The following is a 24,964-nucleotide window of genomic DNA, read 5'->3' as shown; positions in this document are numbered from 1 at the left end:
CGCCCTAATTGAACATCATGATTTGAACAGCATTACCCCCTTCCTGCCATCCTTAGTAATATCATTTAAAATGGAATATTTTAACAGAAACTTGAGAAATCCATATCATTATACAATCCAAAAACCACTCATGCTCGGAAGACGAACAACATTCAAGAGGTTCACTATCTAATGTCTAGTAATCTCTTAAATCTTTAAAAAAAAATATTTGCCCCATTTATTTAGCAAAAGAAAGTAATAAATGGTCTAGATGGAAGTGGAAGAGGTTAATCATACTTTTCTAGGGTGTCAAAGTAGCAAAAGATGTTTGTTTTTTTAGATGAATGGTGGGATTTGGATCTCTCTTCCTTGATTTTGGTCACTCGTTTCGAAAATTTTGTGTCCTCCGCTAAGATATCTGCAGCTAGAAGGATGGTGTTGGATGCTATCATTTCTACGTGGTGGCATTTATGGAATTTTCGGAATAAATGCGTGTTTGATAAAGTTTGCCCAAAAATTATAGCTTAGTTGATGTTATTATAGGTAGTTCTTTTTGTTGGATGATTCATAAGAAACATAAGTTCCACCTAGATTAGAATTTATGGCTTCAAAATCTATTTTAAACACAATTTTTAAAAACAAAAAGATCATTACTAGAAATCGCTAAGCTAGACTTGTAAACGAATGACAAACAAAGATTTTTTTTATGTTTGCTTGTTTAAACTAACCTAACAAATGAACGAACACAAACACAAATAAACTAATACATTATTTTATTTGTCCTTTCATTTAACAAATTACCTTGTATATGTCATTTCATTAAGATGCAAACACAAATAAACTAATACATTATCTTATTTGTGTCCTTTCATTTAACAAATTACCTTGTCTATGTCTTTTCATTAAGATGCTCACAAACATACGTAAACACATATACATAAACACATATGAACATAGATTAACATAAACATCCCAATTAAATACCTTAAAACTTTATTGTTAAGAATTTGATATGTTGTCGCACTTAACAAACATCCAAATTAAATACTTTATTGTCAAGAATGATATGTTGTTACGGTGTAGTTTTTGATAACATTACCAAATCTATAATTTGTAAAACCTAAATGAATCTATAAACTCTACTCACTCTCACGGGTTGTATAATGTTATATATATATATATATATATATATATATATATATATATATATATATATATATATATATATATATATATATATATATATATATATAATGTAAATAATATAATAACCAAACATAAACAAACTAACGAGACCATTGTTCACATTCATTCGTTTAACTAAAGAAAAAAAAACATTGCTCACATTTGTTCATTTATTAAATAAACGAGCATAAACAAATTTAAATTTCCCGCTGAACAGTTCCCCTACACAAAGCAAAACTATTCACTTGTGAATCTGGGGTTCCAGTGGATCGTCATCGCACATGAAAGGAGAAAAGTGTTATGAATCACAGAGTTGATGAAATCAAATCTACAACTGTCATTTTAATTTAAAGTACACTTGAAAATCATAATAATATACTATCATTCCACTATCACCACTTTTACATAACCAACCAAAAAAGAATCCGAGACAGAATCAAAAAAAAAACATAGAATTGAGGAAAAGGAACAAAGTTAATGAGATGTACAAATAAGTCCTACTGAGGTGTTTGTCCATGTGGCGGTGGGCCAGGTGGCAGTGGCGGAGGCATACCGAAATTAGGTGGCACTGTTCCCATTCCGCCACCACTTGGATTCCCAGGCTGCAAAATTAAAAATAAAAAATAAAAATAGTTCATAAACAAATGAAAGTAGGTTGCTGTTTCTTGTACATTTAGTTGCAAAGAAAATGTGTTACCTGATAAGGACCTAGCCCTGGCATTGGGGGGCGATTAAATGTAGCCCCTGATGAATACATCTGGGTCCCACCCCCACTCGGTGGGCCTTGCTGCATAGGATTCATGCCCATGAAATGGCCTTGCTGCATCGGGGGACCCATCTGATTCATTGCTCCCTGGATTACATTACATCAATGAAAACATAAATTATCAACACAAGCATTTTCTATATTTCATCATCCTACTTTCATTTCTTTCTAATAGAGCATTGTATTTTCATTAATGTACTTTTAGAAATCTAACCAATTATAGCATTGTACTTTAAAGAAAATTCTTATCAAGACAATGAATGTAGTTTGAAAAATCCAACTAATTATAGCAATAAAAATTGCTTTGTATGTGAATGACATTGCTAAAATTGAGCAGAATTTTCAAAATACAATGTTGTAGTAAAAGGAAATGAAAGTAGAATGCTACAAAAAAAATTAAGGAATTTCCATTTCTATCTTAGGATAACATTTTCAGAGTAAATAACAAGAAATATCAAAGTACAATGCCTTAATTAGTAAGGAAAAAAAAAAGAGTTGAAATACATGATGGAAGTAGGATGCTATATTTTTCAAAGTACAATGCTGTAATAGGAAGAAATGAAATTAGATGGGTGTAGAATAATAATAATAATTACCATTTGACCATGCATGATTGGAGACTGTAAATTTCCGGGCATGTTATGTGGCGGCAATTGGGGCGGGGGGCGGGGCAAATGAGGATGTGGAAGGAGCGGCATATGGGTTGGATGTTGAAGCGGTTGCATATTTGGTGGGGGTAAGGATGTCATTTGTTGTTGATGTGGTGGTTGGTGGTGGTGGTGGTGTTGGGGTTGTTGTTGTTGTTGGTTGACGAACAGAGACGGGTGTGGACCTGGCGGCAATGGCGGCGGCATTGAGGATGATATGGGGGGTTTTTGGTCTGATGATGTGTCTAGAGATAATGGCATTGCGATTCCGATTCCGGGGATGGTTCCTTCATTCCGGTTTAATCCACCAAATGGTCCCGGAGTTGTTGGTGGTTCGGGTCCCGCAAAATTGACTGCCATACGGCCACCATGAGCAGGATTTTGTTCGTTGAAACCTGAAAAAGTTTTATTAAAAAGACTAAAATACCCTTATTGTTATTATTATGATTGTATACATTCTGAAATGAATAAAAAGGAAAATTTTAACTACAAATAGAATGCCCCATAAGAAGATGTTTGTTTTGTGAAATGGAAAGGAATAGAATATACAATTCATTAAGGAATGGGATTAATTCCATTTTTATTTATGTAAATTTTAACAACTTCAAAAAAAAAAAATCACGATTTCAATAAATTGCCATTTTATTTTCTAGAATAACTAGATAATTGTTTTCAATATAATCTTATGTGGGTTTTAATAAGCTTTTATTGTGTTCGAATTTTTACTTTTGTAAATAAAAATTTCTTAATTATAATGAAATCAGATTGTTTACAAAATATAAAAAAAGGCTCATTAAAACTTACTTAAGAGTTAAGATTATTATAAGAATATATATTATCTAGTTTTTAGAAACTAAAATTTTAATTTATATCACTATGATTAAGAAATTCCAATAAGAGAATTTGTTGTTTCATTAAAAATTATTAAATATAAATGGGTTATCTTATCTCAACAGTGTTTGTTTTATCTCATGTAATGAAACAGAACATTTATGACGGAATATGGTTCCTTCCATTTGTTCCATTTTGTTAATTTTATATTTTCCTTTTCATTCTATATATGGAATAAAAATTTGCAATATAACACATTTTTGTTTATGTAATTTCTAACGACACAAAAGGTTGAAAATTTTCATTAAATTACAATTTTATTTTCTAAAAACTAACTAGAAAATATATATTACTTATATTATAATCTTATTTGGGATCTAGTGAGCTTTTATTTTGTTTGACTTTTTACTTTTTGACAAGTTAACAATAATTCAATAAGATTATTTGTGAAATAAAAACATTAACCATAATAAAAGCTCATTAAAACTAAAACAAGATTACAATAAAAACATTTCACAAAATAAAATTGCAATTTAACAAAAACTATGAAAATTGGCCAAATCTATAACAAACCTTGATTATGACCCACATTGACTTTATCACGAGCTGGATCCCCAGGCCTATTTCTAGACCAAAATTTTGTAGTATTATCACTGCTTCCACTGCATCATAAATTATATCATGTCAGCATATCCTAATTTCTAATTTCATTTCTTATATTACAAAATTGTAATTTTATTAATATTTATTCTTATATTATATCATGTAATTATGAATAATTTTACCTGCAAAGGAGATACCCAATGGGATGCCATGCGAGGTCCCACACACAGCTATCATGTGCATTTTGAATTTCCACTTGTGGAGTTTCATGTCTGTGCATCATCATCATGTATAAAAAAAAAGTAATAAATAAATGTTTCAACTTTCGTAACTCCAAAAGATTGTTTGAAAAAAAAAAGAGGCCTTTAAAGTGGACTTAAGAAGCATAGCAAAAGACTAAAAGACCATATTACCCCACTAGCCAGTGATAGATTGATCCATCAAAACTCCCACTCACAAAATACTCCTCATGGAATGGATGCCAAGCCAGAGCTATCAATGAGAAAACAACCCAATATAAGTATTAAAAATAATAATAATAATAATAATAATAATAATAATAATAATAATAATAATAATAAAGATGTCTATATGATGTAATAAGTATTTTAATTTTGCATCTAATTATGCAAAGAGATAGCAACATACTTTTATTCATTTTGTTTCTTATAATCTCCTACTTTAATTACAATATAATACAGTATTGTACTTGTATTTTATTTTCTTATCAACGCATGATACTTTGAAAAATCCACCAATTTCCAACTTTTTGTTCTTATTAAGACATTGCCCTTTGAAAAATCCACCTAATTGCTTTGTATTTAAGTGAAATTGCTATAAATGAGTAGATTTTTCAAAGTATTATAATAAACAAAATAAATAAAAGTATGTTACTATTTCTTGCATCTAACTTATTATCTTTTCACTATAAATCCTTTGACCTTACTCTCATCTTAACAAATAGTCAATGATCACTACACAAGTTTTCAGCAAAAGTCCATCACTTGTATGAAGAAGCCTTATTATGATATAATGTGTGATCTTAACACATACATCATGATAATTATTATTACAATAATAATAGTAATAATAAGATTTAGCACAAACAGAATATAAAGAAAATATAATATTGTACTAACCAGTGACATCCTTCCGATGACCACGAAAAGATTGCAGCTCTTTCATAGCCCTAATGTCATATAGCTGCAAAAAGTAGGAAAAATTAAAAAAAATCACAGTTTTAAAATAAGCTAATGCAAGAAATTAGCAACATACTTCCATTTCTTGTTTATTATAGCATCCTACTTCTATTTTTTTCTATTACAGCATTGTGTTTTCAATTTACTTTAATACTAACGCAATCTATTTATAGAAATCTACACAATTACAGCATTGTACTTGTAATTTCTTTCTTATAAGAACATAGTACACTGAAAAATCTACACAACTATAACTGAGTAGGTTTTCAAAGCACAATTTTGTAACAAAACAATAAAATTAGTATGTATGTATGTATGTATGTATATATGTAAGTATGGTGCTATTTTTCTTGCATTTAAGCCATTTCCAAAATAGTATATATATGAGAATGTAGAATCAAAGGAAGATAAGAAGCTGCACCTTGATTATTTGATCCTTAGAAGCAGTTAACACCCAATTACCATTTTGATTCCATTTGACACAAAGAACAGTATTCTTGTGCCCATGACTACAAACATAAAGAATAAATTTTAGGACTCCAAAGGAGGGAGGGAGCATTGCATTATGGACAAAATGTTAAAATACAAGGAATCAAATAATAATATTTGCACTAACAATGAACATAGCTCTTTCCCTGATTTAGCATCCCAAAGCTTCACAAGATTGTCTTTCCCACCTAAAAATCAATACAAACAGTAAACTTCAATAACTTTTGCACCATTTTAAGTTTGTTTATTCTTTATTGTGTGAAAATAATGCTACAAAAGCATGAATGATTTGTTGTAAACAAAAGGTTGACACATTAGTTATGAGTCATGTAGTGTGCTTATTTATTGGTTTTGGTACTTCTATTCATTTACACATTAGTAACATAACTGTAAAGATATTAAAACTATTTTGCAATATCTTATATCTTTAGTAACTCAACATGTCCAAGAAAAGGGTAAAACCGTAAAAGAACATATACCAGAAACTAGTAAAGACTTGGTAGGGTGCCAGTCAACACTCTTCACATCCCAACCATGGCCTGCCTGAGTTAAAGCCACATATTAGAAAAGACTACAGTTATCTCATGTACATTTCACAATTATAAATAAAAGTGAATATTATTTTGAATATTAAAAACATAAAAGAACATGTATTCGAAATGTTTTTTTTATTTGGGTTATTGGTAATATGCAAGAAATAGCAATATAGTTGTTTATTCCAGCATCTTACTTTTATTTCTTCCTAATTCCTATTACAACATTCTACTTTGAAAAATCTGCCTAATTATAGCAACGTAATCCAAACACAAATCAATTTTCACTGCTATTTATGGTATATTTTTCAAAGTACAATGTCCTAATAAGAAAAAAAAATGGAAGCATAATGCTATAACTTGGTAGTTTTTTCAAAGTACAATGCCATAATGAAATAAACTGGAAGTAGAATGTTGTAGAAGAAAGAAACAAAAGTAGGATGCTTTAAAAAACAAATAAATGAAAGTAGATTGCTATTTCTTGAATATTGAATGAAGCTGACATGGCAGAAGACAAGAACATTACCGGATAAAGAACGTTCTTCTTGGCAACGAGCAAAGTCCCAAACTTTAACAGTTGTGTCATCAGAGCAAGAACAGAACTTTAAATCTGTTCTACAAAAGCTGTTAAAAAAACAAGGTTCAAGATTAAGAAAATAATTGAAAGTACAATGTTGTTAAAAAGAAGTGGAAGTAGAATTTTATACCTTAGATCACGAACAGATTCCTTATGTGCAGATTTATTGGCCTTCACATTGTTCATGTTGTTTTGCCAATACCTACACACGTTCACCATATGAATATAATATCAATTTTTCACAAGTTTAAAAACAAACACAAAAAACATCTTTAGACAGATTCCTTCAAACCATTTTCAGGTATGTTTTGCATATTCCAAATAGGGTTAATCTCATAAAAGACCTTATATTTTGTGTTTTTTTCCGGATTAAACCTCAACTTTATTTTTTTATTTTTTTCCTGAAAAAAGACCTTGAATTTTTTCAATTTTTCCAATCTGGCCCTTTTAGTCATTTTTTTCCCGGAAAAACTTGTTAAATGTGAGGGGTTTTTCGAGAAAAACTTAAAAAGTTGAGGGTTTATTTGGAAACAGTTAGAAGGTTGAGGGTTTTTTTCCGGAAAAAAAAAGGACAAAGTTGAGGGTTTTTTAGAGAAAAATGAAAAAATACAAGATTTTTTTCAGGAAAACATAAATTTGAGGTTTAATCAAGAAAAAAAAACACAAAATATAAGGTCTTTTTTGAGATTAACCATTTTTTCCGAAAAAACTTTTAAAATGTGAGGGTTTTTTGAGAAAAACTAAAAAAGTTGAGGGTTTATTTGAAAATAGTTAGAAGGTTGAGGGGTTTTTTCGGAAACAAAAAAAAAAGACAAAGTTGAGGGTTTTTTTCAGAAAAAATGAAAAATACATGGTTTTTTTCAGGAAAAAATTAAAAGATGAGGTTTAATCCGAATAAAACACAAAATATAAGGTCTTTTATGAGATTAACCCTTCCAAATACTCCAAAAGTAAAACAAAAAAGTTGTGATATAAAACTAAAAAGAAAAAAAGAAATTTATTTACTTTATAGAGCCTCCATCATCACCAGTAACCATCCAATTGTCATTGTAACTCCATACCATAGACCTGATTGGTTGATCATGAGCCTGTATACATTCATTCACATATTCCAAATTTCTCAAAGAAAATTTTATAAAATAAATAAAAGGTGAGAAAAGAAAATCAAATTGAATTACCTGAAGAATCATTTCAAAATTGAAAGATTGACCATTCCATAAAGTGAACTCTCCACTGTGTGAACCTGTTATAAGTCGCCTACCTGTAGGCGTCCACTTTAAACATATACATATATGTCAGGAGACAGTTAGAATTCAATTTTTGAGCAAATTACATTTTTAACCCTCGAGTATAGCTGATTTTTGCAATTTTCATCCTTATTTTGATGTTTCCTATTCATCTTGGTTCCTGTATGGTTGTATCGTCCATGTTAACAGCCTAGCTGTCAAATTTTTAAAATCACCATTTTGTCCTTGGACCAAAACTGGAAGAAAGTATACCACAGGGACCAAAGTTGTAATTTTTACTTATTTTTAATAAAGGTTTGTAACAGTTCCATTATATTTTTATTGTTTTATAACAGTTTAGGGCTGATATTTTCTTTTATAAACATTTTATGTGCATATATTTTATTCGTACTTAGGTGTCAAAATTTAAAATGACCATTTTGCACTTGGACCAAAACTGACAAAAAAAAAACAGTATACCACAGGGACCAATTTTGCAATTTTTACTTATCTTTAATAAAAGTTTACATATTATTTTTGTAACGTTTTCGAATTCGGACTTTTATTCTATCTATACTTTCAGTTTCCACTAATCAAGATGCATTTGAGATTTAAATAAAAATTGTTCTTAAAATAATGGAATTTGACCAAAAAGCCCTCACCAGCACACGATTGATTGAGCAGCGGTTTTTGTTGAGTGATGTATGAACAAACTTGGATGCAAAGCTGGTTGATGGATTATCTGAATAGGCAACTGTTGGTAACATCTGACATATAAACATATTTTAAATTAGATAAATATGATAATTCATTGTAATTTGATAAAACATGATAATTCATTGTAAGGGGGTGTTTGCAATTGCATATTTAAGGTGCACTTAAACAAAATATATAAGTGTTTCTTAACTTAAATAAGCAGTTTTTTATAAGTTGTTTTCTTCTATAACTTATTTGAAACTGCTTGTTTTAGGTGAAAACAAAAGTATCCTTTCACCCCTGTTTTAACTCTAAAAGAACCATACGGATTGCAGTTTAGTTTTTTCTTTTTTATCATCATACCAATTTACCTTTTTACCCTTGTTCTGTGTGGTCATTTTACATGTCTAAAAAACAACTTATTATCATGTTGTGTTTTGGTACCAGATAAGGTAATATCCAAACACTTTCTTTTAAACTCAGTTTTCATACTGTATAAGCACTTTTATAAAAACATTCAACAAAAATAAAAATAAATAAATAAATTGTTTTAAATCTTGAATCTTGTGAGAAAAAAGAATGGTGACTAACATCGATTGCTGCAGCAGGGGTTGGTTGTAATACTGTTCTGTCACGTGAATCTCGTTGCCATAAACGTGTCTGCATTAAAAAATATATATAAAAAAAAAAAGCTTTATTAAGTCAAAAAGAAACAAACAGATTAAGCCATTAAATCAAAAGAAATAACATCTTAGATTCTTAGGCCATGTTTTTTTTCCTATTAAGTCATGAATGTATAATTTGTATTTAACAAATGTTGTTTATTTTTTGGACTAAATGCACTCTGACTCTGAATAAATGACTATTTTACCCTACTATTTAAAACTGACCAATAACAAATTACCATTTATTTAATAACCATTATAATGTGAAATTGTACATTATCACATTGAAAAATTTTGAAAAAGTATAAAAATAACATGATTAGTAACTTAAAGTAAACATAATTTTAAAATAAGTTCAAATTGTACATTATCTTAAGTTCTTAACCCACTAGGACATTTTGTTAACATTAAGTAAAAATCAGGTATATATATAGCTGAACTCATTAAATTGTTTATAAATTTAGTGCATTAAGTCAACAAGAAACAGCATATCACATCAAAAACTATACATTCCTAATCTAAAACAAACATGGTACTTAAGGCAAGATACAACATATGGGAAATATTAATAAGAAAAATATATATATACTAATCAGAAAAAGAAAAAAAATAAAATTATCTACAACAATATTTTTACCTGCATATATCGCACAACAGTACTTGTATAATCAACAGCTCTTCGTTGTCCAATTTTTCTCATTCTTTTAGCAGCAAAGTTATCTGCATGGGTTGTATTTCAACCATAATAAATAAATTTTTAATTAACATAATAAAATTCAAAGACATGGTATTTCAATTTTCAACAACTAAATATGAAAACTAAATAGCAAAATTCAAGTTAAAACTAATCTTGAATTTACTTAACCTCATTGTCTTAAAAGAAAGTAGAAGACAGAAAAATAACTAACCGGTTATTAAAAAATTACATTATTACAGCTGAATAAAATTCTAAAATATTAAAAAAATAAAAGACTAAATAACATTAGCAGCTATTGCTAAGACCATTTCCAACCCATTAAACCATTTTTTGAACCAAAATCATAAAAATGGTGTAATATTTGAGGAAAAAAGTGATCACCCTCCAACCCATTACTCCATTTGTAACTTTAAAAAGAATATTCTAGGTATATTCCTTTTTTCTAATCTTACAGATTTTCAAAAACTAATTAGTATCATTTTGACTTATAAAATAACATCACAACTATAAGATAGAAACTGAAGGCTGCAAATAAGTAATAACACAACACCATAACACCTAAAACAAAAGAGTACAAAATGATAAAAATCAAAACAGAAAACCACAATGCTATTTGTTTTTTAGGTCAAACTCTTTGATCTGATATCTTTACAAATATGTTGCTTTCATTTAGTTTGTAGGTCAAACTAACGATTTGGGCTGTTGACTTTTAAACTAATTCAAAAAGAAGAAGAAATCAGCTATAAGAATGATCAAATTTTTAGCCATAACGTGTGTGACATTGCCATTTCTAGTCTTTTGCCAAGCATAATTACAAGACTTGGGTAATTTTTCCTTGTTTTGTTGTTGATCTGTACATGTAAAAACCTTAATCACTTCAAGGATGTGGTCTAGCACTGAAAATTGCAATCTTCATTAGTTCCAAATCTTAGTTTCACTTTCACAATTGTCAGAGTTATACATCCATGTTTACATCTTGATGCTCTTTCTCTGAAATTAACAACTAATATGTCTATGTTCATCCATCTTGTAACACAGAACTAGAGGCATTGATCATAATACCTCACATTTAGCCATGTGAACTCACAGAATTTGTAGTGTATTATGCATCTTCACACTTGTTAGTTCTCTGTTAGATAAAAAAAGAATGTGTTTCCATTGTATCATGCTTCTGCGTTAGAGCGTTTGCTACTCAATATAGGTATTGGTGGGCTATAAGTAGAAACGAATGTGTCTTCTAAGGGGTAAGTGTGTTCAAATCTCTAAAGCTTCAAGTCTTCTACTATGCTATGGATAAATGTAGAACTTTAAATCGAAGGATACAGAAAATTAACCTAAACAACACCAAAACTTGTTGAGCTGTAGGGTATATTAGGCTTACCGTCGAAAGGGGGATGATTAAGCTGTTGGTGATACTCTGGAGGACCACCAAGAGTTGTGGAAGAAGCAGAAGGCTGACGCATCATCTGCGGTGGCGGTGGCGGTTGCTGATGCTGCTGTTGCGGCGGACCCCTCTGAAACTCTCCCATTTGCTGTGGCGGGTGGAATTGATGTGGCGGCGGCTGTTGGTGGTGGTGCTGGTGATGTGGGTGCTGCTGCATCATTTGCTGTTGCGGAGGCGGTGGTGGTGGGTGTTGCTGATACATTGGTGGTGGTTGTTGCTGCTGCTGCTGTTGCTGTTGTTGCTGAGGATCATTGTACATCATCTTTTAACAGTTGGAAAATTCGAACCCTAGTGAGAAATTGGGATTGTTAAGGAGGAGGTGTACAAAAGGAAAAATGTATTAGGGTTTACTGGACTCCGATTATACAGTGAGTTATGGCATGGCTGGAAGACAAGACAGAGAGTTTTGATGAAAGACGTTCGGCGTCTGCTCACTTACGGTCTTCTCAATTTAACAACTTCAGGGAAAATGTTACAAAAGCCTTGTTTTGATCCGATTTTTTTTTTTTTCTTGAATGTAAATGTAGTATACTTGTTTTCAAAATTTTAGGTTATGGTATATCCGATTGCATTTTTACCAATAAAATATTAAAATTTGATGTTAGAGGGCAAAGGTTATTTAAAAAAGTTTATTAAATTATAGCGTATCAAAACCGAGTTTTTAAAAAAGTGTTTAGCTAATCTTATCCGGTGTCAAAACGTTATAAGCTTATTAACTTATAGCGCATGTTTTTGTGTCGATATAGGTTTAGATTAAAAGGTATATTTGTCAATTTTTTTTGAACGGTGAAATAAAGAGTTTTTGATAAGTAAGAGGTAAGTAATTTATCAAAAATAACTTATTGGAGGTTCCAAATAACTATAAGCTGTTATTTAAAAAGCTTTTACCCAAACACTCTTTTTAACTTATATCGGTGTGGAACCGGTAATAAGTCAAAAAACTCATTTTTTAAGCTTTGCCAAACACCCTCTTAGATTTTTAGAGAAAAATAATTGCATATTTTTTACCTTTTCTTAAATTCAATTTTACTGAATTACATGTTTTAATTGTTGATGATATGACCCGGATGTATGTATGTGGACTTATATGTGTTATGGGATGCTCGGTACATGAGATCATTAGGGAGAAAAGGGGGCCAGACATTTCGAGAGTTGTTCTAAAATACGTTATGATGATCAAGTAAGTATGAGGTTGAGATGAGGAGTGATGATAGCGTGACATAATGGTAGTATAGAGATATGTTGCATGTTTGTAAGAGACGACCTCATGTATTTATAGGGTTTGTTGGTGTATTAATCATTTTTGGATTGCTGACAGGTTCGTACATTATAAATAGTGGGATCGAGCGATTTGTTTCTGGGAGCATGCTTTACATGATAAAGTTGTTTTGCACGATCAGTTTTGGCCATGATATTGTTTGTCCTTAGTCTCAATCTAGTCTCCAAAATAATAAAACACTGACCAGATACCAATCTCATTTTTGAAAGCTAATAATTCTAATAATAAAACATAAAAAATAATATAATATCTAATATACAACCCTAAAAATTCATGAGACCTGCCTCGCTAAACCCTGCTACTAATTTGATATACGGTTGATGGTAATTAAGGTCTATCGCACCTTGAAACGTGAAGTTCTAGTTTTAGTATACATGTAAGACATGATTGGTTTGTTTCTAGAACTCGTTTTTCAAACACATGTCCAATAAGAAAAGCATATTGGTACTTATTGCTCCGCTATCTGTTGATGCTTGCTCTGTTTAGCTTCGTTGTCGGTTATTTACCGAATATATACCCTTTCTATCTCTATCCACCTTTTTAAAGTCTAAATCTATAAAAATAGCATATAACTATGTATGTAATTTGAAATATATGTGTTTGTTATTTGTGAAACTTAAGCAAGTAGTGTAAAAGCAAAACTATTAAAAGATCAAAAGCAAGCTTATAATAAAGTTGCTTGTTATCTGACATGATATAATGAACTTAAAGTTGCTTGTTATTGGTAATTTATCGATTTTAGCTTGTATTTTTTAAAAATAATTAGTTGTTTGGGAAATTTGTAAGAAAGTCCCTGAAGTGTGGCTCTATTAACGCAAAAGTCCTCCTTCATTTTTTTTTTTTTGCAATTTAGTCCATAAAACCGGTAAACACTTGCAAAAAAACTATTGTTCCCGGCTAATGTCGGTTTTCAGGGTTTTCGGAAGATTTTAATGACTTTTTTGAAAATAAACAATCATAAATTGCATTTTTGTTAATAAGGTTAAAGTTTAAAAACTTTTCTGAAAAAAAAATTTCTTTTATATCTACTAAATTAATGAAAAAAACTCATATTTATTTATTAAAAAACTCAAAATAAAGATATCATTTACATCATTTTCACTAAAAAAACACATTTTTATTTATTACAAAACACGATAACGATAATTTATATATCATTTTGGGTTTTTTTTTATGATTTCTTCAATAAAATATCATAATGAAAATCATAATTATATAGAATTTTTAGCATGTGTTTTTATAACTATTATAGTTTTTATAACTATTATAGCTTTTATAACGTTCTTTGTAACTATTTAAGTGTTTTGGTCAAAAATTACACAAGTATAAATCAACCAAATTGAATGAGAGGCTGTGATGTTCGAATTGTACAATAGAGAAAGGTAAAGAGAATGACACGATTGTTTACAAGGAAAGCCCTTGATCCTTGCTAGGATCTCCGACACAAAACATTGGGAGGTGATAATGATCACCTGCCTTGATAATTTTATTAATATAAAATGATGATTACAGAGAGTATTTCGGTAAGAACAAGTGAAAAAGTTTGTAGAGTAAGCTAAGAGTAAGTAGAGTGTGTCGTGTGCAAGATACATGTATTAATTTATAATCTAAACTAGCTAACAAGATGTCTGATATTCCCGGGATCCTCTATGACCAGCTTTGTGAACATTGTTTGACTTGGTATTCCGGGTCTTTAGCATAGTTGAGACGACTCTCTGTTGAGAATAAGCCTTCTCTTGACTATTTCTCCACATGTGTTAATTATGAACAAAATATAATTGTTATAAATGTTAGTAAATAATAATAACGGTAATAGTCGGGATCCTGATATAGTTGAGGATCCTGAATATCTGATGAGGTTTGAGGATCCTAACCCTAAAAATTGCCCCCAAGTTATTCCTGAAAATATAGGAGCTAATTTCGAGAATATTAAAGGGATAACTTAAATAAAAAAGGTAAAAGGAGAGAGAGAAAAGTAATTTTCAAAATTAACCCTTAACGGCTAGGTAATTTTGAAATCCAACGGGTGGATAACTAGCTGTTAATGATCAAATCAACCTCAAATCTTCAGTATAAATAGAGGTGATCAGTTCCATAATTCTCTTTACTCGTCTCGATTTTCTTTGCTTTCTTTGTGCTACTGGTGATTTCGATAAAGATAACATCCTCTCTGCCTCATCTCCTTTCTACCAAATTTTCGATCATGGGTAAAAAACTGTCACACCTCCAAACCGGAACGGCGGAAACGTTCGGGGGCGGAGGACGTCATGCACAGTATCACAACAATTGTACAATAGTAATCAAAGCAACAACAACCATTTCATTGATAACATATAGTTTACATTGTAATTGATTTACATAAGTTTGACTCCAAAAGTAAACAGCAAAACTAAGACTTGGCACTATGAAGCTCCGTCTTCTCGAAACTTGTATGCATACTTGACTTACTAATTTCCTAAGAATACAAGTAGTTTGAAAGAGTATCAGCATTAAAGCTGCTGAATTCATAAGCATTTTTGTTGTAAAAGAGATATGTCATTTTGTTCTTTGGAAAAGTGGAATGTTGCCTTTGAGTCTTAAGACCAAAATATATCTGTGTTTCTCGTGTTTTTAAAGAACGTTTCAAAATTCGAAAGATTAGTAAGCAAAATATGTTCCTGGTGCGATTTCTTGGTGTGTACATGTTAGTAAAGTTTTAGATCGAACGGATCTACTACGTATTTACTAAGACACTGTTTTCGTAAGTAAATTTCCATACTTAAAATAGTATATGTAGTTTTGTATGTACATAAAACCCCTTTTTGTGTGGTTCTTAAGTCTCTAATGTTTCCAGAAAATCCTATATTTTCCGTAAAGTGTGTTATAGCCTTTATTGAACCAAGGCCGAAATATGTAAGTGTAAATACCATACTTAGTTTACAAGCGTGTAGTTTTGCTATTGAGAAAACTAGTTTGAAGATGTCCTCACTTTGCCAGTGATGACGCTTAACCTGGTAGATTCTGTATTTTCAAAAAGATAGCTTGTAGCCTTTAATGTATTAAGACTCCATTTTTGTAAGTAAATTCTCATACTTAAAATAGTATACGTAATTTTAATACTATAAAAGCCATTTGTGTAAACCCGGTACTTTGTAATGTACCCCTTTTGTATAAACTCGGTACTTTGTATTCGTACCCCGTTTATATGAAAAACCCGGTACTTTGTAATGTACCCCTTTTGTATAAACCCGATACTTTGTATTCGTACCCCGTTTATATGAAAAACCCGGTACTTTGTAATGTACCCTTTTTGTATAAACCCGGTACTTTGTATTCGTACCCCGTTTATATGAAAAACCTGGTACTTTGTAATGTACCCTTTTTGTATAAACCCGGTACTTTGTATTCGTACCCCGTTTATATGAAAAACCTTTTGTAATGAATTTGAAAAGTAAAAGAAACATAAACTATACCTATTATAGTTTATCATAATGTTTGTATTGTATATGAAACCTAACTATACCTATTATAGTTTAACATGTTTGTTTGTGGTGTATAATAGACTTAACTTTACTTATTATAATCTATTATAATTATTTGTAGTGGTAGTACTTCTTTGTATATGATTCATACCTTTAAACTAAGGTATATAATATGTACTATCAGCTATATGTATTCAAATAATTACTACACACCTTGCTCAGCAGGCTACAAGGTGTAAATATAATTGTTAACTATTTATAGTTTTTAACTTTTATGTTCTTGCTATTGGAAAAATTTATAGAAAAATCATCAGAGATCGAAATTTTGATCCGTAAACTCTGAGGGTCTAGAAAACGTGTCTATTTCATCCATAATTTTTATTGTGATTTTTAATGACCTTTAACTTGTGTAAAAAGGTTCAACTTCACAGACTGGTCCGAAGTGGTTTCTGAAATGATAGGCTGTTTTGTAAAAATCACCATAAATTGTAGAAAAATCGTAGGGAGATGTGCAAGTAGTCATTTTAAAGGTATGAACCTGAATTATTTTCATGTTAAACAGTTTTGAAATATATTAAGTTTACTATGGTCAAAACAGTCTGTGAATAGAACTCAACTTTTCGGTTGAAAGATGATGTTTGAGTTTAGTTAAGTTTTTGGTGTTTTAACTTGTATCCCCCCCTGAAAACTAAAGAAAACTGGAAAATGTAGGGGTATGAACTCACCTTATGTGATTTCTTGAAGGATGGAAGGTCGAAGATGATGAGTTTCAAGTCGAGAACATTTGATGAACACACGAAGTTTTTGGATGATCCTATGAACGATTTCGTGTTAATATGTGTGTAGATGATTCAAGAGTGTTACGATAACATGTAATAATACTTGATTTAGAAGGAAATACTTACCAATAAGTGAATAAATAACTCAATAACACTTCAAAAGTGTGGCTGGAAGTTGAGAGAAAAAGAGGCTCTCTTGATGGTTAAGAAGTGTGTATGTGTTTGATGGAGAAGAAAATGATCAAGGAAATCCCTAGGCATTTCTTTATAAGAAGGATTGTTGGAGCAAGTGGCTAGGGTGAAGGGATGTTTACATTGGTGTGTGTGATGTGGATAAGGGTGGACCAATGAGAAAGTGACACATAAGTGCGAGTGGACACACTTGACCCACTTGTAACATAAAACATCATAAGCCCTTTTCTTTAATGTAAAATAATGATTTATAATTAATAAATCCTTGGGATGTGATTAAAATATAAGTTTAGGGAGTTTAAAATACTAAAAATATGAATTTGGTGAAAAATCCCCGTCAAAAACGGGCTTAAGAGGCGAAAGTGGTTGAAAACCGGACAATAGGAGAGAACCTGCGAGGTTCGATCCTTAGGAGATGAGGACCGAGAGTAGGGAGAAGAAGGAACCGAAGGGAAGGATCGGGTCCGAAGGGTGGGTCTCGGGTCCGAAGGTGAGAGGGAACCGAAATGGACCGAGGGCTCGGTTCATTTCGGGTGTACTTGAGCTTCGGTCCTGCTGACTTCGATCCAAATGAGGTTCGGTCTCGGATGCTATGTTCGGTTCAGAAGGGGCTAAGTTAGGTCCAGAAAGGGGACCTTCGGTTCTATGCAGGGTTCGGCTCTAAGAGGTTCTCCTCTAAGAGGGTTTGGTCCCTAAGAAGGGTTTCAGTCCCAAATGGCTGTTTTTCAAGTAACTTCCCGTTTTGAGTGATTTTTGGCCAAGTTAAGGGTCGGGATGACCCGGATGACTATAAAAAGTTGAGAGAGATTTTGAGAGAGATTTGGGAGAGATTTGGGAGAGATTTGACTGTAGTCTTTGTTAGTGTTTATCTTCGCAATGCAAGGTTCGTAAACTCATTTAGGCCTTGTTTATGAATGTTTTAAGCCCCCAAAGGGTCCATAATCGTGTTTTGGTGCATTTAACTCCCTTCTTAGGGTTTTACATTGCTAAACACTTAAAATCTCCGAGACACTTGGATTCTTGACATACAACTGCACATTTTCATAGAATAACTTTTAGCATAGAAGTACTAGTTAAGTTTGACCGGTTTGACTTTTTGACTTTGACTTGTTGACTTTGACTTTGACTTAAAGTTGACGGTTGCCACATTATCCCCCCGTTAGAAGGAATTTCGTCCCAAAATTTGCATTTTGAGTGGGACTTCAAGGGTTTGGGGAATAGATGTGGGTACTCTTGCTTCGATTGGTCCTCGTCGGGTCCTCGCTTGGCGTTCCAGCGGACCTTTACGATAGGAATGCGGCTTTGTTTCGTCGATTTGACCTCTCGATCCATGATTTCAACAGGTTCCTCTACGAAGTGGAGGTTCTCGTTGATCTTAATTTCGCAAGTGGATTGAGAAGGGTTTCATCGGACAAGAATTTATTCAAATTAGACACATGAAAGGTAGGATGAACGTGGTTAAGCTCCTGAGGTAATCATAGTTTGTATGCCACCAGGCCAATCCTGGCGAGGATTTCGAATGGTCCGATATGCCTTGGATTTAGTTTCCCACGTTTTCTAAAACGTAATAATCCCTTCCAAGGTGATACTTTTAGTAGTACTCGATTCCCAATTTGGAATTCCAAGTGCTTCCTTCTTTTATCCGTATAACTCTTTTGTCGGTCTGAGAAATCTTCAGTCGTTCTAGAGTTTGGATGATTCTTTTTGTCGTTTACCTTATGGTCTCAAGGCCGGTGAGAGTGATGTTAGGAACTTGCCTCTCAACTAGGTTGCGTGTCGCCCACCTCAGCCCAGTACAAAGGTGATCTGCACTTACGGTCGTAGAGGCTTCGAACGGAGCAACCTGGATGCTTGTGTGATAACTATTTGTACGAGAATTCACTAAGTGGTAAATGAGTATTCTAAGTCTTACCGAATGTTATCACTCGGGCTCTTAGCATGTCTTCCTTTGTTTGAATGGTCCTTGGTTTCTGTCCGTCGGTCTGTGGGTGGTAGGTTGTACACATGTCGGAACTGTGATGTAATTCTATTATCCTTATCGGGGATAATGGATATCGGTAGTATGTGTAGTCGTACAATTTTCCATAATGTAAGTCCTTGTCAGTTTCTCCATTTCGTTTGTCTCTTTTACTCGTAGGAGGTGTGCGGTTTTTGGTTAATCTATCAATGATTACCTTAATGGTATCGAGTCCATCCGTACTTCCGGCGGCTGCGTCCTGAAGTCGTGGTAGGTTCTTATACCTGGTTCCTCTATCATCACTTAGTGTATTCAAGTCATTTATAGTTAGGATCGGTCAGATTGTCAGCTGGGTAATTCTGCCCCAAGTCCACAACCAAACAAGGAACAGGAGATAAGGCGGAATCACAAGTCCGAAATCCATAGGATCTTAATTATGTATCACCCCGATGCGTGTCCCAAGTGGTGATAGTTTAACCGTATGGCCCACCTGTCGCTACCCTCGAAGTTGACTTGCTATACGTGTGGTATTCTTGGAAGGCTTGTTGAGGAAAACTACGAAAAGTGTGGTACTCCTCACATGAGTACTTCGAAGGTTTGAGGCAGGCGATGATTCGAGGGTTTGCGTCGGGTTCACCGCTATGAGTGACGATGGCTTTGTTAGTCGGCTAGTTAAGGCAAATATTAAATCCGTAGAACACACAATTGGTATGGTGAGGACCAAGCCAATTGAGTTTGAATGATGACGTCGGGATCTCTTAGATATTAACTTGTTCTGGAAAGAGTGTTTGTTAGACGGTAATGCCTCCTTTGTATATGTTCTGGGTGTTTTCAGTTTTTCCTTTTGTTATTAGTACTGTGAACATTTGTGTATTGCTTCTTAGTGAGTATTAATAATACGTGAGTTTTAGGAAGTTGAAAATGATGCCCTTTTTAGAATGGAATCCCTATCGGGTGTATTTATTATTACTTGGGGTATACCAGTCACGCATAATTAAGATTTGAAATACCGTCGACTGAGCGATGCTGCCCTAATTCAACAACCAGACAAGGAAGAAGAAATAAGGCGGAATCACTCACTCTAAGTCTACAAATCTTACTTATAGATGACTCTGAGGTATACGCTAAGTCGTACTAGCTCACATGCGAGGGTCCTTATCTTTCATATAGACGATTGGGTTTATTTGGGTGAGGGAATAATTTATGAGTTTTTGTCTTAAATGCCGGAATTTTTAGAGTAAAATTTGATGTTAAATTATCGTTGTTAGAATGCGTACCAAAAATTCTAGTAGGGCTCCTTGTTGTTTCGCCACGTCCCGTTGCTAGACACCTCCTATTTCCCCGTCATTCTTCTCTGTTGGACAATCTCTCTTGAAATTCCCTATTTCACCACACGCATGACATATCCGACTAGTACTAGTATCAGTGGTTGAAGTGAAGTGTTGGGTTGGGTTTCTACAAAAAGGGATGGTATGCCCAATTCTATTGCACCCAATGCAATGCAACACTCGACAGGCTCCGGTTTGATGGTAGTTGCACTTGTTGCAGTTTGGAAGCTTTCCAGCATATTGGCGCACTGGCGTTGGTGTTGGGGTAGTAGATGTTGTGGTTGCAGGGGTTGCCGCAGTTTGCTGCCTCCTGGCAAATTTTGGGGATACTCCGCTCTTCTTTTCGTTCCAGAACTTTCGTTTATTGACCTTAGGTGAAGGATTCTTATAGGTAGGTACTTGTCGATTTCCTTGGTTGTTACTACGGTTTGAATTGCCTACACCACTTCCATTTTCACTAGTGTTATTTACATTGAGATGTGCCATAACGGCGGACACGGCGGCTGAAACCACAGCTTGAAAGGTAGCAGAGTCTATTTGCAGGAATGGTGTTTCGTTGGTTGACTGGTTATTTCCATGTGGAGGCATGATTATGTTACAATGTATGAAATAAGTTGGTAAGTAACAATAGTTGTCTCTAGATGTCACCCATTTATTTATATACTCGCATAAATTTCTTGTTTTGATATACGATTTCTAATGTCTTATCTTACGTTCCCATGATGTACTTGTGGTAGAGAAAAGAAATAGGTATTTTATCTAGAATTTAGTTCGACTAAAGTCGAGTATCGATACTGATTTTTGTGGGGGTCGATTTTTATGGTTCTGGAAGGGAGTATTTCTTCTAGTTTTACTGCAACTAGTGGAGATGTAAGGTACGGTAGCACATCGCGAGTAGTTTAATCACTAACTCTCTAGGCTATATTAGTTTCCTAGCATGATCCATACGATATTTCCTAGTCTACTCCGAACGGAATAAGGTTTTGTTTAATGATTTTTATAGTGATCCTCACCGGGTCCTTCTATAATCACGTAGTGTATACCGATTATACATAACCAAGATCAAATAGACCTTCGAATAAGTGATCCTACTCTAAGTCCACAACCAAACAAGGAACAAGAAGTAGAGCGAAGATCACAGGTTCTAAGTCTATAAAATCTCAATTATGTATAACTCTGAGAGTATACACTCCGAAATTATAGACCAACCAGTCAGGGTCTTTTTAGTTTTCGCATATGTTAGTTATAGCATCTCAAATACTCCCGTAGTATTTTAGTCGCATGATTGATTCTTGAGCTTCTTGATATACGAAGCTGATGAGTCTTTAGGTTTGTTGTCTATTGCATGGTATCATAAAATACTCCTATAGTATTTTAAATCTTTATGTTTGGTTTTAGTATTCCTTTACGTAGAATTGGTAAGTTTTAGTTTCCGTCGACACACCACTGTCACTCCTGAACACATGTTGGTCGTATCTTGAATAAATATAGTTGATCAGGCTATATTTATCCCATATATGATTACATAACTATCTAGGTTTGACTGTAGTGTCCAACCTCTAAATACTTTTGTTTTGTTTCTTTTGTGATACTTGCTCTAGTATGTACATGTAAGGTCCAAATATGGATCTTTACCAGTAGTTAAGCAACAATCAATCACAGAATAAGAATAAGATGAAAAGAAATCAAGCTTGCACACGATTATATTGAGAAAATCGTCTGGTACAACTCGATAGGACTCTATGGCATCAACAACCACTAAAAGACTAACACCTCCTCTATATATACAAGACACGACCATAAACTGGGTTTGCGACCGTAAACAGAGTTTACGGTCGTAAACGTGTTTACGGCCGTAAACACAGTTTACGGTCGTAAACACACAAAAAGTTCAACAATCAACAAACAACCCATAAACACTATAACAGACTCATTCTGAACACAAAACAATGAAAGCCTAGACCAAACCATTTCCAGGGTCCTTCAATCTCCCCCTTGGTTTGGTTCTAGCTTAGACTCAATCCTTGTCGACCACCAGAACATTCGACGTTCCCATCGCCCCATTCCACATCTTCTTTTCAATGATCTCAGCCACCATCGCCGTGTATTCTTTCGCCGCGGGCTCGAATATTGTTTCAGCCACCTTAATCTGCTGAGTAGCAAGATGGTGAATGTCCCATTTGTGAAATTGAAGCAAGTCCCTTTTCTCATAGAGACGGATGCAATCATCTTTAAGCTTGATGACAGCGGCATCTGTTAATTCATCATATACCCAATACAGCATGGATGCAAGAGAACCATCAGGGTAGTTTTGAAGAACAGGGACTTGTTTCACTTGTGCGGTAGCTGGCCACATCACTTGTTTAAGTGGCTGATCAGTCTTGGGATCAAGCACATTGGGGTGAACCTTGACGATTGACTGAGCAGTCTTCATCGAAGGAAATCCTTTGGCAACTTGATCTTCCAAAAACGATTTAAACTGGCTCGCCCTGGGATTATTTGAAGGATTGGAGAAAGGAGCCTTAGACAGCTCAATAAGATCAATCTTGGTAAAAGAGTCAAAGTCGTGAGCGTCTTTGTATAGTTCATTTTTGCCGCTCTTTCTCCTTACCATGAACATGTTCATCGTGTCATGGAATCCCCATGAGATGATTCCAGACCTGTCACCATAAATGTCTCTGAAGCGATTTTCGCCCAGATCCGTAACAGTAACCTGTTGTTTATCCCAGGGCGCCTTATGACCTGCGCTTCGTTTGAATAGAAGTTGACCCTTTTCAGATTCCTGGGTCGACTTCTTGCGTTTTAAGGCCTTTCCACGTGGAGCTTGCTCTGGTTCCTTTTCAAAGCGGTCTACGACGGTGGTGGTTCTGATAGTTGTAGGAGCAATGGGAGCATCTTGATTAGGAAGATAAATATGTGGCTCTTCAACAGATGACTTGAATTCGCCCCCAAACTTATCTTCCAGCTTTTTCTTCAAGTCATAGTAACTGGCGGTCAGAAGGCCAAAATGAGTCTGGAGATCTATAATTTGTTTGGTCTTCGCAGCATTTTCTTCATTAAGTTCTGCCATTTGAATACTGAGCTGTGTGTTTTCAGCTTGAAGGCCTGCGACCTTAATGTCAAGCTCAATATTCCTCTGATCCAACTCGACATTTTTCTGACTCAGAGCATCGACCTGCTTCTGAAGACCAAAAAGTGTAAGACCTTCTTCTCCTGTGTTATCACCCCCTATATAAATTCCTTTGCCACGCAAGGGTGATGTTGAAAATGGTTCTCTGGCCAAGAGCGTTGCTAACTTGACAGAGGTAGCGTCGTGCTCTGGCCTCGGAGGAGAGAAGTCCGTTGGGAAGGACGAGCCACCGGTTTCGTAGAAGGTACTGGGACCTTCACTGATTGGCTCAGTTGAGACTATGACTGGGGTTGTTGTTGGTGGAGCTGAAGCACTTTGAGTCACCAGTCTTGGGTCAAGTCTTCGTCTTTTGCTAGGAGAAGGTGTAGTTTGAGTGACTGGAGGATCACTTTCCATCGGCGCAGATGTAGGTAAGACAACATCAAGGGGAGGAATCCCTGACGTCACCACCATAGGAATTGCTATTTCCGCCGATGTTTTGGTTGGTGGAGGTGTAGTTTCAAGAACATCTTCTTCTTCCCTTGTCTCAGTTGCCGGTTTAGCAACTTCATTGACATTGTCGAGCAACTCATTGAGGTTTACCCCTGTCAGGAAATCCTCGTTACTCCCAAAATTAACAGGAATTTCATCATTGTCAAAACCTGTGAGATCCAGGTCTTCATACAAGTCAGTTTCTGACCCCGACCCCCTGTGAGAATCTTCTTGAACCCAAGCGGATGTCAATTCCTGTTCCGAAGCTACATCAGCATTAACAGCTGGATCTTCTTCTTCTTCATGATATGAGACAGTGATGACATTTTCAGAAATGACCCTCTCGGAGGAAGTTGGCTCAGATGACATTTTCTCTGACGTTCCATGTGACTCAGAAGACTCGTCAATTTCAGCAAATTTTCCAAATTTGACCAGAGGATGCAATCCTTGAAAAACGACTTTGCCCTTTCTATTTTTCTTGATAAGACCAACTGTGTGAGGGCCCAAGGATTTGATATCCAACTTGTCACCATCCTTGACCATTTCTGGAAACTAATCGTCGACAAACACTTGGATAAGCCTTGGATAAAGTAGAAATGCATCTCTGGTCCCCCCGGTAATGGCATTAATGTTCACCGAGAACTCATCAAGAATGAACTTTGAGAAATTAAACTTTATGCCAGTAGCCAAGGAGACAATTGCCCCGGTGTTTCTGAGAGAGATCTCATCGGCTCCTGATCTCCTGCCAGAAATGCAGCTCACGAACACGTGTGCCAGGAATCGCCAGTAAGGAGGCAGGAGCTTCTTCACTGTGGGAGGGTAGATACCCT

General features: G+C 34.1%; 1 protein-coding gene across 1 annotated transcript; it reads right to left on the bottom strand.

The window, feature by feature from the left end:
* Positions 1-1,477: 1,477 nt before the first annotated feature.
* FY (Transducin/WD40 repeat-like superfamily protein) lies at positions 1,478-12,030 on the bottom strand. The gene is made up of 18 exons (XM_079085032.1): positions 11,475-12,030; positions 10,034-10,116; positions 9,323-9,391; positions 8,698-8,802; positions 7,988-8,083; positions 7,815-7,897; positions 6,940-7,011; positions 6,759-6,856; positions 6,179-6,238; positions 5,827-5,887; positions 5,632-5,719; positions 5,151-5,214; positions 4,425-4,503; positions 4,194-4,283; positions 3,982-4,070; positions 2,527-2,972; positions 1,862-2,017; positions 1,478-1,766 (listed from the first exon to the last, which is right to left on the bottom strand). Exons 1-18 carry the CDS (start codon positions 11,797-11,799, stop codon positions 1,662-1,664), a joined length of 2,169 nt encoding a protein of 722 aa, XP_078941158.1. The 5' UTR covers positions 11,800-12,030; the 3' UTR covers positions 1,478-1,661.
* Positions 12,031-24,964: the final 12,934 nt, after the last annotated feature.

Source organism: Lactuca virosa, chromosome 1 (assembly GCF_052849685.1).
Source record: "Lactuca virosa cultivar CGN04683 chromosome 1, Lactuca_virosa_CGN04683_v6, whole genome shotgun sequence".
In the NCBI taxonomy this organism is placed as follows: Eukaryota; Viridiplantae; Streptophyta; class Magnoliopsida; order Asterales; family Asteraceae; genus Lactuca; species Lactuca virosa.
Note: the sequence above shows the minus strand (reverse complement) of the source record. Positions and strands in the feature narration are given on the sequence as shown.

What these genes read in the sequence shown, in the direction of transcription:
- FY (XM_079085032.1), bottom strand. Translation starts at nt 11,799, where the DNA reads ATGATGTACAATGATCCTCAGCAACAACAGCAACAGCAGCAGCAGCAA. An exon ending in CTGTTGTGCGATATATGCAG is followed by an intron (nt 9,392 to 10,033) that starts GTAAAAATATTG and finishes TTTTTAATGCAG; the next exon opens with ACACGTTTATGGCAACGAGA. An exon ending in GGGAAAGAGCTATGTTCATT is followed by an intron (nt 5,720 to 5,826) that starts GTTAGTGCAAAT and finishes TTATGTTTGTAG; the next exon opens with TCATGGGCACAAGAATACTG.